Source organism: Tiliqua scincoides, chromosome 16 (assembly GCF_035046505.1).
Source record: "Tiliqua scincoides isolate rTilSci1 chromosome 16, rTilSci1.hap2, whole genome shotgun sequence".
Lineage (NCBI taxonomy): Eukaryota > Metazoa > Chordata > Lepidosauria > Squamata > Scincidae > Tiliqua > Tiliqua scincoides.
The window spans coordinates 3,689,907-3,705,718 of record NC_089836.1 but is presented as its reverse complement, the minus strand read 5'-3'; the positions used below and the strand labels follow the sequence as shown (position 1 = coordinate 3,705,718).

At 44.1% G+C, this 15,812-nt stretch overlaps 1 protein-coding gene across 3 annotated transcripts in view; it reads left to right on the top strand.

Annotated features, from left to right (window-relative positions):
• The window catches only part of TBC1D13 (TBC1 domain family member 13), a 34,312-nt gene extending 20,810 nt beyond the window's left edge, over positions 1-13,502 (top strand). For 2 of the 3 annotated variants that reach the window (XM_066610514.1, XM_066610513.1), the window contains 7 exons: positions 1,468-1,550; positions 2,221-2,380; positions 3,766-3,976; positions 4,077-4,240; positions 4,719-4,879; positions 6,772-6,829; positions 8,792-13,502. In XM_066610514.1, the coding sequence (XP_066466611.1) occupies positions 1,468-1,550; positions 2,221-2,380; positions 3,766-3,976; positions 4,077-4,240; positions 4,719-4,879; positions 6,772-6,829; positions 8,792-8,857 (903 nt within the window). In that variant the 3' untranslated portion in view covers positions 8,858-13,502. The remainder of the gene's footprint in view (positions 1-1,467; positions 1,551-2,220; positions 2,381-3,765; positions 3,977-4,076; positions 4,241-4,718; positions 4,880-6,771; positions 6,830-8,791) is intronic. The other variant, XM_066610515.1, reaches the window with a different exon arrangement.
• Positions 13,503-15,812: the final 2,310 nt, after the last annotated feature.

The following is a 15,812-nucleotide window of genomic DNA, read 5'->3' as shown; positions in this document are numbered from 1 at the left end:
GTAGCTTTAACTTGAGCGCTCTTTATTATTGAGAATCCATTGACTTTTGAATGTTTGAATTTTTATCTTAAGATGAGCTTTCATAGTTCAGTTGTTTAAGTCTGCAATCCAAGATTGCTTTTGTGTTGAACATAGTGGGACTTACAGTCCCACTGTATGATCAAAGGTCACTTGGCATGATCAAAGCTAAGGAGTAAGGCTTTGATCCTGTCAAGCATACTGCTCAAATGGAAATATAATTCCTCAGTATGCTATAAATGATGCAGAAGTTACTATTTGCATGGCACGTGTGAAGCTGCCTTGCATCAAGTGAGACCACTGGTCTGTCTAGCCCAGCGTTGCTTCCTCTCATCTGGTAGTAACACTGTAGATCAGTGACTTTCAACTGTTCATCTCATAGCACACTGGCAAAGAGCTACAATTGTCAAGGCACACCATCAATTTTTGGACAGTACAAGACACCCCACGCTACCATTAGGGGGCTCACATCCCCCATGGCCGTACTAATAAATAACCCAAACTCCCACAGCACACAGGTGGATCATTCACAGCAGACCAACGCAATGGTTGAAAATGGCTGCTCTAGATCCATGACAAATCTCCTGCTACCTGTGATCCTTTAAACATGACAGGCAAATATTCTGTCACTGATCTGTGGCCTCTTAACTGAAAGAGTGTAGCCCAGGACTACAAACCTGGTGGCCCTAAGGTTTATTTTCTTTGCAATCTTTCATTTTCCTTCCTCCCCCTCCCCAGCCATTCTGATCATGACCCAAGCAAAAGAGATTCATAATTCATTTGCTAAGATCAAAAATCAAAGATGAGTTCTGAATGCGAGGCACATAATGGCATTTGTGGCAAGCTGAAAGATGTGTTCAGTTTACTAGATAAAAATTTAAAAAAATGAAACATGGCTTAGATTTATTTAAAAGATCTGTTTTCTGCCTTTCTTCCCCTTTGAGATTTTCTGTGCCCTGTATAAGATGCTGCCAGTTGTCTGAAGGTTTCCTGTTCTCGAACACCTCTCTTTCCCCTTTGCTGACCCGTATGCCTCAGATTCAGACTTTAGGGAGTGCCCTAGCTCAGTGATAGAGCACCTGCTTTGCATGGAGAAGATCCTTGGTTCAATCCCTACAAGCGTCTCCAGGTAGGACTGAGGCAGGCCTGTCTCCAAAACTTTGGAGAAACGCTGCCAGTCTGTGTTGATAGTCCTGAGACGGACCAAGGGTCTGGGATAAGCTAGGTGGACCTGAGCTCAGTGGACTGAGAATCTGGGATGAGGCAGCTTCACGTATTATGTCACTGCAGCTGTGTTGCTGGTGGGGCAGAGCACACAAAACGTGTTGCTTGGAGTGGATGGGGTTGCATTGCACAACGACAGATTTTGCATGTTGATGGCTGAAAGTTTGCTTGCTGCCAGCTCAGTTCTAACCGCATCTTGCCTTGTTTAAAAACGCTTCCATGCAGCCGCTGAATCCGAACCCAGACAGTCGGTGGAATACCTACTTCAAAGACAACGAAGTGCTCCTGCAGATAGACAAGGATGTCAGGTGTGAATGTTGGGAAGTATAACTTGGAGTGTGCATTAAAAGGATTGGGAAGCAAGTCTGGGATTGTTAATGGTATGTGACTTCCGGGTATTTTGTTCATTTATTTTCACGTTTTTTATACCGCCCTTCCTCCAAGGAGCTCAGGGGGGTGTATGCCATTCCTTCCCTCCTTTTGTCCTCACAACAACCCTGTGAGGTAGGTACAAGGTCACCCAGGAAACTTCATGGCTGAGTGGGAATTTGAACCTGGATCTTCCAGGTCTAAGTCCAACACCAGAACCACTACAACATCCCATTACCATAGTGTAGGGTTTGGTGTCAGGGCCATCCCATCGATGAAGCTTGCCTTAAGTGGAAGACCCTGCTTCCATCTGTCTTCACCACTCCCCCTACCTGAATTTGAAAAGGAGCAGGGAATTAAAGCTCAATTCTCCTCTCCTCAGTTCTGCCCTTCCTCTCCTACTTAATTCCCCTCTTTCTTATTGAATACAGAAAGGTGAATTTTGGTGCACCGTCAAATAAAAGTGCAACATTTGGCACGCTGACCCAGCAGCAGGGAAAGTCTTGGGCGTCTTGGGTTGGCTGTGTTTAGAGCGACCCCTCTGGCTGTTGCACTTTGGCACGAGCCCATATAAAACCTGATGAACGATTATATTTTTTGGCTCTTTAGGAGGCTGTGTCCCGACATGGCATTTTTTCAGCGCCCAACCGAGTACCCCTGCCTCTTGATCCTGGACCCCCAGAATGAATTTGAGACCCTGCGCAGGCGCGTGGAACAGACAACACTCAAATCGCAGACAGTGGCACGAAACAGAAGTGGTGTCACAAACGTAAGGGGGAACTTTGTTATCAATGCTAGCGTTGGCACAAGGTGCAGGAAGGAATCTGAGGTTGGGGGGAGAGGTTTGAGCTGGTTATGCTTCCTCTTATAAGCTTCTTGCTATATCCTCAATGTTGAGAGGTCTCCCTATGGCACCGATGTGGTATCTAGACTGCATTGGATTTGCTCTTCCAGAGGCTGCACATGCCAGGGGTGGCCAAACCTTGACTCTTTGACTTATTATGTGCGGCTCTCAGAAATACGTTGGCTGAGCTCCTTTTTTGCGTCACGTTTAATATACAGTAAAAGGTAAATACAAAATTTCCAAGCTTTATAATTACCGGGTATAAACTGAGAGTCCATTAGATTAAAACGTCATGTTCCTGGTGAGTAAATATATTCAAGAATTTAAATGCTTCTAAAATCTTGTGGCTCTCAAACCTTTGAAGTTTATCGTATGTGGCTCTTATGTTAAGCTTGGCCACCCCTGACATATGCCAAACTTTTTTTCCCCTCTCTTGTGCATATTGAAGGAACGTTAAATTCTGAAAGCCTAATCGAAGTTTAGAAAACTTATATGTGCTGAAGGATTGTAACTCATTGGGATGTCATACGCTTTGCTTGCAGAAGGTCCTATATTCAATATCTGGCTTCTCCAGGTAGGGCTGGGAAAGAAAGGTATAGATCTCTTGTTGTCTGAAAAGCTGACTAGCCTGGACGCCTTTAAAAGGGGATTGGACAAGTTTCTGGAGGAAAAATCCATGGTACAAGCCATGATGTGTATGCGCAACCTCCTGATTTTAGAAATGGGTTATGTCAGAATGCCAGATGCAAGGGAGGGCACCAGGATGCAGGTCTCTTGTTGTCTGGTGTGCTCCCTGGGACATTTGGTGGGCTGCTGTGAGATACAGGAAGCTGGACTAGATGGGCCTATGGCCTGATCCAGTGGGGCTGTTCTTATGTTAACTACAATTCCCAGGAAGCCTTGCAGGTCTTCTTGTTATCTGGTGTGCTCCCTAGGGCATTTGGTGGGCCGCTGTGAGATACAGGAAGCTGGACTAGATGGGCCTATGGCCTGATCCAGTGGGGCTGTTCTTATGAGGAGTTACTGCCATTTAATGTTGTGACAGTTCTTAGCTAGGCGGGCCAGCCTCCCGTATCCGTATGTATTTTAGCGGGTTATGGGTTATATAAAGCTGCCCTTTATAAAACCGAACTATTAAAACAGTGCATATTATGAGTTAATTAAAATTACCATTAAATAGCCATAAGTTATCTTGAATGTTTGGAGAGGGTAGAAATGATTTTAAATAATATGATGGGTCCCCTTGTTCCATAAACATGTCCTCAAGTGATTTCAGACGCACTCCAGTTTCCCTATCTTTGTTTCCATAGGTGAGCTCACCTCTTAAAACATCGGCGCCGAACTCTTTGAATGGGTACGAAGTCCTGCCCAATGGCTGCGAGGCTCACTGGGAGGTGGTGGAACGGATCCTGTTCATCTATGCCAAGCTGAATCCGGGGATCGCTTACGTCCAAGGGATGAATGAAATCGTAGGGCCTCTCTACTACACGTTTGCGACGGACCCCAAGAGCGAATGGAAAGGTCAGAAGAGTGAATGCCTCCCGGGTGTGGACGCTGGCCTGTGGCCTGTTCTGGATGTGTTCACGTGGAGTCGGTAACATCCTTGTCTTTCCCCCGGCAGAACACGCAGAGGCCGATACGTTCTTCTGTTTCACCAATCTCATGTCTGAGATCAGGGATAACTTCATCAAGAGCCTGGATGACTCGCAGTGTGGCATCACGTACAAGATGGAGAAGGTCTACTCCACCCTGAAAGAGAAGGATGTGGAACTTTATATGAAACTGGTGAGGATGTTTCTCTAAAGTTGACTTTTTCAGTGGAAAAAACTGAGGAGCTGTGGGGAGGGGGCTTCCTTAGCAAGCTTCTCAATAAGACACTAGGTCATAGCAGGGAGGTTTTCACCCACACAAAGACTAGCAGTCTTCTGGGTATAGCCATTCTTTCTTTCCGCAAGCTTTGAACAATTCCTTTTTCTGCTGTGTTCTCAACTGTCTTTGACTCCTAAGCATTGCAATTTTAAATTGGTTCATTGAGACATGTTTTCTTGGCATTTCCACTTTGCGGTGGCCCATAACTGGGTGGCATCTGTGCCTGAAGAGGGGACATGAATCCCTCTTTGACGAACAGAGCCCCGTCTGTGAAGCAAGTGGGGGACGTAACTCGTGGCAGGGTACTCTCCGTCCTTCGTGGCAAGGCCCATGTTTCTTTTGGTCCTTGCAAATGAACTGAAACGGCACCTCTCTCTGCTCCTCTCTCCACCAGCAAGAGCAGAACATAAAGCCCCAGTTCTTTGCCTTCCGCTGGCTGACGCTGCTGCTGTCCCAAGAGTTCCTGCTTCCGGACGTCATCCGCATCTGGGACTCCCTTTTTGCCGACAACAGCCGTTTCGACTTCCTGCTGCTAGTCTGCTGCGCCATGTTGACGTGAGCACCAGTGTAGATGTCATAAAAACAGCCCCACTGGATCAGGCCATAGGCCCATCTAGTCCAGCTTCCTGTCTCTCACAGCGGCCCACCAAATGCCCCAGGGAGCACACCAGATCACAAGAGACCTCACCCTGGTGCCCTCCCTTGCATCTGGCATTCTGACATAGCCCATTTCTAAAATCAGGAGGTTGCACATACACATCATGGCTTGTAACCCGTAATGGATTTTTCCTCCAGAAATTTGTCCAATCCCCTTTTAAAGGCATCCAGGCCAGCCGCCATCACCACATCCTGTGGCAAGGAGTTCCACAGACCAACCCCACACGCTGAGTAAAGAAAGGCCCCGTGTGGCAGTGATGCTCCTGCTTTTCCTCCCCCCTCCCAATTCCTAAAGTGGTTCTCAAACCTTTTATCACCAGGACCTGCTTTTTAGTATGGCAGTCTAACGCAGGGGTGTCCAAACTTTTTTGGTAGGAGGGCCACATCATCTCTCTGACACTGTGTTGGGGGCCGGGGGGAAAAGAATTAATTTAAATTCCAAATTTGAATAAATTTACATAAATTAATCTATAGAAATGGAACTTCTATGAATGAATGAAGGTCTTGCAATAGCTCAAGGCCTATAAAAGGCTTTGCGCAAATCAAGGCCGGTCTTTCCTTCGCTGCCACTGCTGCATCACAGATGTGAAACAGCAAGTAGTGGAGGGAGCCCTCACCCCACAGCTCATGCAAGAGGTTGAACAGTCACCCTCATGCTGAGAGCACTCACGTTGGGCAAGCATGGGCTCCAGCAAGTCTCTGGAGGGCCAGAGTCTCATTGGAGTCTGGGGGCTTCCCGAGGGCTGCATTGGGAGTCCCCGAGGGCCGCAAGTGGCCCCCGGGCCGGGGTTTGGGCACCCCTGGTCTAACGGGACCGATAGGAAGTGATGTCATTAACCTGGGAGTGACATAATCAAGCAAGAAAATTTAACACCCCCATACAGCAAAATCAGATCAATTACTTAAGGAAGTAAATTAAAAGCTTACAATAAGCATAAGTTTAAAAATGCATTTGAACTAAAGAAAAACCATCCTAACCTTCCCAAGCAGTTGTTGATCTGTTTAAAAAAATTTCCCAAACATCCCAAAGGCTGCAATCCTATCCACACTTACCCAGGAGTAAGGCCCATTGACTGTCATTCTTGAAAGCATATACATAGTAAATGCTAATCACAGAAAGAGACACCCCTGTCCGTGTTCCAGGGTTGTGCTCTTGTAGAAAAGGGAGGGAAGCAATGTACAGTGGGTGCTTCAAATGAACATCTATGTAAAATTCTGCTTGAATCTAAAGAATGGGGACCTTAATAGAGGGATTGTAGCTCCATGGAAGATTGCCTGCTCTCTGTGCAAAAGCTGCCAGGTTCAATGCCCAGGATTTCTGGGTACACCCAGCCCAGAGTCTTTTTGCTCCTTCCAAACCGTGACTGTAGATCAGAAGAGGTCTGGTCTAGAGGCAGGAGGTCTGGTCTAGAGGGTTGAGCCTCCATTTGCCTGAAGATAACATCCGAAGGTCGCCAGTTCGAGGCCACCGGCACCGTGCGACCTGGAAGCAGCTGACAAGTTGAGCCGAGTTATTCCATCTGCTCTGAGCCTGGGAGGATGGAGGCCAGGATGGAGACCAGATCAGAAAGAAACATCTGGAATGTTGTGGTTCTTGAAAGATAGAAACCTTCTTTCAATTGTAAAAATCCCTACGGGGATTTAAATTAGCCTGCCTATGTAAACCGCTTTGAATAAAGTCTGAGGAGAAATCTGAGGACCAAGAAAGGCGGTATATAGATACCTGTATTATTATTATTATTAAGAGAGTCCTTCCAAACTGTGATTTTTTCCCCTTTTTATCTTCCTAGACTTATTCGGGACCGGTTACTAGAAGGAGACTTTACCCTAAACATGCGACTTTTGCAGGTAGGATACAGTAGGGAAAGCAAAGCTTGGTCTGCCCTTAAATGGGAGTATTCTGCATGAGGCATGGGGTAGAATTTGGCCTTACTGGGGATCATTATGAAGCTGTTGCTTGAATCAGCAGATTCTGGAGTGTGTCTTTTTTTCCTTCTGTTGTAAAAAAATAAAATTATAAAGGAAGGGGGGTGTTGGTTTGGCTTGTTTCAGATGTATAAATGTCTGAGAAAAGAATAGGTACGTGTTGCAGGGCACACTGAACACACAAAATGCAGCCACTTTGCTACACTATGGGAAAATGCCTAGGCTATATGTTACACACAAGCTATTCTGAGTTCCCTCATGGAAGACAGGTGGGTTATTAAATATTATTCTGCAGATCTTGAGATGCTCGTAGAATTGATAGGCTTCAATTAGAGTTGTTCCGGTTTGATTTTTCTCTACTACTTTGCACAGCTAGCACTAGAGATAGACATTTCGCACACTTCATAGGGGATGTAAATAAACTAGAAAAAGAGATCAGAAAGAACTTTTTAGAAATGGGCTATGTCAGAAGGCTAGATGCAAGGGAGGGCACCAGGATGAGGTCTCTTGTTATCTGGTGTGCCCCCTGGGGCATTTGGTGGGCCGCTGTGAGATACAGGAAGCTGGACTAGATGGGCCTATGGCCTGATCCAGTGGGGCTGTTCTTATGTTCTTATATTAACTTGGAATGCATGCCTCTAAGGCTAAGTCTCTGGCTTCTCTGCTGGTTTATATAGCATTCTTCCCTTCTTGCCACTACGACTGGCTTAAAATAAAAATTGATAAGATTCAATAGATCAAAAGACTTGAAATTCATATTTTTTTTTTAAATGAGAGTGCAAGGAGGGGGACATCAAAGGAAAGCAACTGCAGATTCTTGGTAAGTATTTGTCGGATAAAAGCATCCTAAGGCCTGCAGTTGAAGGACATGCCAAGATAGATGTCTCTTGGAGGGAGTGATTTCTAGACTGAGGGCCTGCTACAGCAAAAATTGCCTCTCAATTTAAGATGTACTACTAGGATCCTTTGAACAACGGATGGAAGTTATGGGCAGGCCGCTGTGAGCCAGGCTTGAATAGGGTTTGAGGTCTTAAATGCCCACCACTGTTTAAGTGGGCATGCCTTTTGATAGAAGAAGACTTGAGAATGGCTCCCTATCTTGAGAGTTTCCGGCGAAGCCTGAAGACACTGCTGTTTACACAAGCCTTCTGATTTTTTTGGCCTTTTAAACATTTTTTACACATTTTGTAGTTTTTACAGGCCTGATTCCTCTGTGACTTGCTCTTTTGTACTCTTTTTATTCTGTCTTTTAATCTGACTACTGTTTTTATGGTCTCTAATGTGTTTTTTAATGTTTTTATCTGCTATTTGTCCTAATTTATGTTTTTAAATTTGATTTTTACATGTTGTTAGCCACCCTGGGTCCCTTTAGGGAGAAGGGCGGGATATAAATAAAGTTTATATATATATATATATATATATATATATATATATATATGCAACTGGAAGACAATCCTAGCTTTGCACTATGGCAGACAAAATAGATCTTTTTGGGGGGAGGGGTGATGTTTCAGGGAAGGATCCTTCAGTCCTATTAAATTCCATTCAGAGTAAACTGACCCTACAAAAACAGATGTCATAAGCTTTTCAGTATTCAGCATCATAGGACTTCTTGCGGTGTCTTTTGCAATATTTAACGCGACTGCCCTTCTGGAAGTTGCTGTCTTTGCTCCAGCCAATTGGAGTTCAACCCCATAGCGGATGTGGTGATGTCATGGCACTATATAGGCAATTGGGTTTGGCTACGTGATGACATTACTGGGGGGACATACAAAGCCAATGGAGAGAGCAGGGCTCCCTTCATTGAATGCTGTAATGGTGCAATGGGAAAAGGCATCCCACCATTCAGGTTTATACCTTGTTTTTCCCCCCTTTTGAATGTAGGATTATCCCATCTCTGATGTTCACCTGATTCTGAAGAAGGCAAAAGATCTTCAGGATTCGAAATAGCCCCCAAGGGTTTGTGGTACCATAGGGGAGAGACATGGTAACTGATTGTGGAATGTATTGATGGAATCTCCTGCTGTCTCCATGGGGCGCCTGGCTTTAGTTCCAGCTTTCTGCCCTAGGGAAAGACTCTTTTCCCACCCTATATATTGATTCCTGAGGGTGCAACTTTCACTTTGGTCGGGACTTGCCTTCTGGATCTCCTAAACCTCGTCTGCTGAAAGGACTCCATGTTAGCTGTCACTTTTTTAAAAAACAGCTCCTCACAGGGAGAGGACTGCAGGCAAAACTCCAGCCTTATGGAATGACTAATGGCAAGTGGGATTATGGCAGCAGGGCCTTTATTCACAAGCCTTTTGAATGGTGAGACCAGCTGGGGACCAATGGAATGTGGCTGGATTGAGGTGAGAACCAGCCTCCTCATTAAGTTGCAACTTCTCTTTTGAGTCTACTTGTGTGTGATAACCTCTCGTGTGCAAACAAAGATTCCTGGATGTTTTTCTCTATTCCAGTCACATGTTGGATGGAGTGTTTTCCTCTTCCAAGGAGAAGATGCAGAGGACAAAGCTCTCCCAAACAAAACTCTCCCTCCCCCCTTTTTTATTCTGGCTGTTCTTGAATGTCGGTCTGAAGCATATATAAAAGTTACACCAAAATGAATGAGGTTGGATTAGGCTTACCACCCACTGCCTTAGAGCAGGCACCCAGCTAACAGATTGCAGGCCAGTAATGCCAGGTCTACGGATCGCCCACTGCCCTGGCAACTTTAGCTTAGCAGACTGATGAAATCTTGTGGCTGATCAAATCTTTTCATGCTCCTCGACTTGGACTCTCTGGAATAACCACTTGATCCTTTGGTTTGACTTCACAAAGCTATGGGCATATTCTTTCCTATCTTGCTGGCAATTTTCAAGCCCGTAACCTCTAATACTTTCATCTTGTGTGTGTGTGTGTGTGTGTGTGTGTGTGTTTCAATGGATCATAGCAAGGCACAATCACAGGTGTATTGATATGTGGCTGTATAGGTGCTGCTGACCCGTTCTGGTACCAAGTATACTTTAATGAGTTGAGAATGTAGTACCGGAAAGAAGAGTCTTGCGAGCCTGCTATCCACCAAGCACTAACACAAAGATATTTCAGTGAGAAAATGGCACCTAGGATGTAAAGATAATGAATACAGCACTCTGAGCAAAATTGCATTGTGTTTGTAGTGATGTTCCCAGGAAGGATATGGATCAAAAAAGACAGATGGACTTTAAAAACAAAATGCTTCTTTACACATTGAAAACTGGCTTCCGGAGGGAAGAGGTTCTTGCTAGTTATCTATGTGCAGAGAGTTTTTTGTATGACGGACCTTTCTTCACTCATCCACCCAAAACCGGCTTGTTCTGTGTGATGCCTGGGAAAAGTTTGCTTCTTAATCTGCACTTGATTGTGTCCTAAGCAGTAATGTGCATTCATTTTCCCCCACCCCCTTTTTGTTTTAGCTAATGGAACTTCCAAACTTGTGCAAAGGGATTAGCAAATTGTACACGGATCAAAAGCTTTGAGGCAATAAGAGTCCAGGGATTGGAGCTGCTCTCTGTGTCTTTCCTGAGGGTGTATTACATCCGGCCTTAGAAAGCTGCTAATTTTAAAAGGGAGGAATTAGCTGTTCTGTGTGGGGCAGCACCAGTTCAGCTCTGTGTCTTGAAAAGGTCTGGCTTTTTCTGTCTTAGCACTTTGATATTGGATATATAAAGGTGCATTCTTTGTGTCTTTTTTCACCTTTTGTCGACTGTGTAGTAGCAGTGATCCTAAGGCTTGTGTCTGGTTTGGCTTTTGTTCTGCTCCAAGGTGGGTTGGAGAAAATCAGTGGCTTTGGACCTGGGCACTGTGTCTGGGATGGAGACCGCATGATAACTGTGAAAGAACGCAATTGAAGGTGTTGGGATGGGAGACAGATATTTCAGTTCAGGGGGAAACTTCTTTCCATTAAAAAGTGCTGCTGTTCTGATGTAGTCAAGGATCTTGGGTTGGGAGTCAGCAGCGGGCCTTTGAACCAGATTGGTCCTCTATCCCAGTGGGTTACAATCATGTTCAAATTGGAGGCAGAAAATGGACACCTCTGGCAGCAGGATCTGCTAATAGGCAAGTCTGGGGCCCAATTCTCAGTGAAGGATTCAACCTGTGCCTGTTCAGACTGTGGCTGGATGACTCATTTCCCTACAACCATCAAAAATCCTGAGGTACTAGTCCATTTCGCTGACATGCTAGTTTTCTGTATGCAGGGAGTTTTCCGTTTCTGTATGGAGGAACATCCCATCATGTGAACCCCATGTTGGTGTGTCCTCCTTTGTGAATCCAGGTCTTGTTACACATGCTTATGTTCCGTCACCCTTAAAAATCAATGCTGTTCTTCCTTGTGCAGTAGTTGTAAATGGCAATCAAGCTGCTGCAGTTGACCTGGATAAGCTCAGTTCAACTGATTGCTCCCATTTATTGGAGTGAATGTATATGCTTAGATTAGAACATGTTCTCTAACTGCAGTGACAGGAACTGAGCTATAAGCACAAAACACCTTGATAAGCAGGTAACCAGGCCTATGAAAGGGCTTTAAACCATGCAAGTTTTATTGGGGCTAGAGCGACCCTCTTATCTTGCTAAAGAACCTTAAGGGGTTAAATAATGCTTTTGTTGCTTCCTGAGGAGATGAAGAAACAGCAGGGTGTGGGTGCTGTTGGGCGTCAGCTAAAAGCATCCAGGGAACCTTGGCCAAAGAAGAGATTACAAAGAGCTTCCATTGTCTTCTGCAAAGTGTGTAGGAAATAGCATGACCCAACCGAGGTCGTCTACCCATGTGGCAGACTGCGGCTGTAAGTAGATGGTCCCATTTTTGCATACTCTGTAAAAAAAAAAAAAACAACAACCCTACAAGTAGAAGCTAATCTATCGGGGAGAGATGTTCCTGTCTGTGGGAGATTTTTTCCAAAACTTGCCTTGCTGCGGGGCGCAGGTAAGGCAACAAGAAAGCTCTTGGGGTGTTATCTCCCATTCCCTCTTCAGTACTGCATATAGTGCCTTTTGGCTTAACGGAGCCCCACTATAAATGGAGGTGAAAGTCCATGCTCCTTAAACAGAGGCTTGGAATGACTCGCTTCAGATCTCCTTAAATTTTTTCAGGATGGATCCACCTGACTTGCCTTTTTGTAACTGTTACAGAGCATGATCACTGCCGTGTTTCAAATCTTTTCTACCTTCCCTCTCCGAATAAATGTTCAAACAGGAGGAGTATCTTGAGTACATTGGGGGGGGAATGGCTACCTTCCTTATGCATTGAAAACAATATTTGGAGCAAACAAGAGAAGAGGTGGGGATTTGCCATCCTGAGCTGCTGTCCTCCAGGAAGCCATTAAGAACCATCCTCCAGGAAGCGATTTAAGAACTGGGTTCTTAAAACTGTTAACAGGTGGACTTTAGGTGTGGCCCCAAAATTTTTGGGGGGTTCATCCAGTCGATGGAATAAAGGCAAATGTTTCAGCTTGGACTACCAATAAGAGGTACAGTATGTAGGAACTTCTTTGTGATTGGAAAACATTCAGAATGTCAAGATTTCTCCTCTAAAATCCTGTTCTGTGGCAGTGGGGGAGAGATCTCTTGATCACTTCATCTGTACAAATGTGTCTTGACTCGAGAACAAGAATTCTAATAGTGACTGTGTCTTAAGGCCACCTTTTTTTTTTTTTTAGTTTTCTACTGCTAAATTGCATGTGGTGTATTAACCTTGAAGATCCATTACATCTGTCTGTGTGGCACTGCCTCCACAGACCCCATTGTGCTGAGTGCTATGGATTTCTTGAGGGATGTTAAAAGCATATAGAAGAAGAAAAACCCAAGTATTTAGGAAACACTAGATTGCCTCTTTGGCATTCAGGATACTGCAGAACTTGTGTGTGTCTAGCAGCTACATTTAAAATAATGCGTGTTACTTTTTTATTATTGCTTCTGCCTTGATTTGCCTCTTTTTTTTTAACAAAAACAAAAACCTTCCGTTAACTATTTTGCAGAAATTATGAATTGAAGAAAAGGGATGTTAGCATGAAATGAGAACCTGTAGCACAAATGTAAGTTTGCAAGCTTTTTTTTTTTTTTGGCTTGGAAGGCTTTCCCCCAAACAAGGGTTTGGGGCTGACCCCACCACATGGGCCACTAATTATTTAATTTTCACAAAGGGAAACCAGCTTGAGAGGAGCTCAAAAATCCAGAATGGTGTCTGGATTTTTTTCCTTAGTGGCGAGATAAAGAGAAAATTCTTGGATATATAAATCTTCCTACCTGGAGGTTTCAAACATAGTTGGCTAACTTAGGGAGGTGACAGCTTCCACATGAGCCACACAAATGAGAGAGGTTCTGTGCTAGGAGATAAAAATATTTTTAACTGTGTATGAAATGTAAATGTTGACAAGCCAGGCCCTTTACACAAGAAGGTAATAGAGCTGTTAGGTTTCCTGTTTTTGGAGGACTGAACTGTGAACCTCAAACAGGGTTCTGCAACCAGTCAAATGATGGGTCTTCATTCTGCAACTGACTATCAGTGCTGTGAGGAACATTGTGAACTCCAGTTTTTTTTATTTATGTCCTGAATAAAATACCTTCCTTTGTAAAGCTTGACTTGTCTCCTACCTGACTACAGTCACACCTCAGCTACTGCAATTCCTTTTAGCTCTGATTCGTCAGAGTGCTCTTGGTCCTGTTCCCATTTGACAGCCATTCTAATAAATGGGACCAGTGCATTCTGAGCCAGTCACTGCCTGTTCCTTGCTTAGATCAACAATGTCTCCAGTAGCACAGTTTACATGCAGTTCTTGATGTTTAGGGAATGGGTCCCCTGTACTGTATGAGGTCTTGCCACATTGACAAGCAGACATAAAGATGCAATTGACTGAGTTGTCTAGACCAGTGGTTTCCGAATTTTTTAGCACCTTCTAAAAATGACACTCTATCGGGACCCACCTAGGTTTCTCAGGCTTTTAAAAGAGATCTAGGAAGAAATATTTATTTATAATTACCAGAAAAAGACTCTCAAACATTTATCTCGCTATACTTGCACATACTTGCAGGAGCTGAGCTCTTTGCAGGGTAATTAGCAATTACAGTATCTGATTTTTGAAGGGCCTCAGGGTTTGAGGTGACTGGTTATCTGATCTTTTCATCACCCTTTGGGGACCCACCAGAAATCAGGTTGCGACCCACCAGTTGGTCCTCCTGACCAACAGTTTAGGAGCCACTGGTCCAGACTGGCAGAGTTGCTAGGGAGGAAAAAGTAACCTACTCAAAATGGTCATTAACACTTCATTTGTTTTAAAAGGTTTATACTGCACCTTTGAAATATAAAGCAAGAAAACTACAACCACAAGATCCCAATCTATAGCACAGGCCTACAATTTTTTTTTTTTTTACTTGCCAAGGATGTTTGAACAAATTTTGGATTGGAGGGGGTTTGGGGGGTTCTGAATCCAAAAAGTGGCATCGGGTTTTGCCTGACTGGCTCTAGTTTTGGGGGTACAGCCTAGCCACCTTATGCTAATTCAAGCAGCTTCCTCATGAGGAAGCTGTTTGAGTTGACTTACAAGGTGGCTATGCTATACCTCCCCCCCAAAAACTAGAGCCAATCAGGCAAAACTGATGGCTATTTCATGAGTTCATGGCAGAGGTTTGAAGGGGGGGGGGAGAGAGAGAGAGAAGAGAAGGGAAGGGAAGTCCTGATTTTGCTGCTGTCCTATCCCAAACTTCTGGTCTGATCCACCAAGGCTGGTCTTAAATTCTTAAGCAAGAAACCATTACTTGAATTTTTGGCTGTCTGCATTAAACAGTTGAGATAAGTCAGAGAGCACCTGCCTTAAGGTCACCCAGTTACTCTCAGCACAGATTTACTGGGAGTCCTAGTCCAACACTTTAACCACTGCACCATACTTTCCATACAGACTTCTCTCAATATGCCATGCATCAATGATCTTCAGAGTCCTTCTGCATCTGACCAGGGTTACAGCTAGTCCCAGCCCTGGCCCAAGGAGCTGTGGGGCCTAATTGGAAACCTTTATTGCAGGGCTCCAGCTTCACAGCCAAGGTCTATAGAATTAGAGATAGAAAAAAAATTTATGAGAAACTTGATATCTCGATGGTATAATGGAAAGCAATCAAAATGTGTGCTTAAAAACTGCGTGTGAGTTTGTGGAACGAATGGATTTAAGCAACTTTTAAAGTTGTTGTTTTTTTAATAGCAGAAAAAAATACTTAGTATTTAGCACAACCTAAACTAATAATAACACACCTAACTAGGCTACAAAATATAGTACACTTAATATAAAATTTAAAGAATATGTACTTTGAAAAGTAAATAGTTACAAAATTGCTTGTTTTAGTGACTGTGAAATAATTTAGTAAAAATATTTATCTCGTTTTGGGGGGAAAAAAAAGTGTCCTGGTGTGGGGGGACCCTTTGGCCAATGGGAGCAATTGGTCCACTTGGTTTAAAGCTGGCCCTCCACTATCCAGACTGCAGCTGCTTGGAGGTGGACGTAGAACAGCATTCAAGGTACAAATGCAACAGCTGGTCTCTGCTCTTTGCATCTTTACCCTGTACTATATCCCAGTTACAGAAGAGTGCTCAATTTAGCTGCCTTAAGTGCAAGGGCTGGAGTTGTAGAGGCAACTTATGGAAGGTGGATTTGTAATTTCTCCTGGTACTGCCTAAGGTTGTCCATAGTATTTTTTTTTTTTAATAATGACTGCACAACAATATTATGACCCAGTGTTAGTGGGTTGGGACCCACGAGATGGGTTGTGAGCCAATTTCAGGTGGGTCCATTCATTTCAATATTTTGTTTTAAATATATTAGACTTGGTGCTACCATGGTATGTGACTGCAGCTAGGGAAATGCTACAGACCTGTACTTTGAACGGGCTACTCCGTATATGC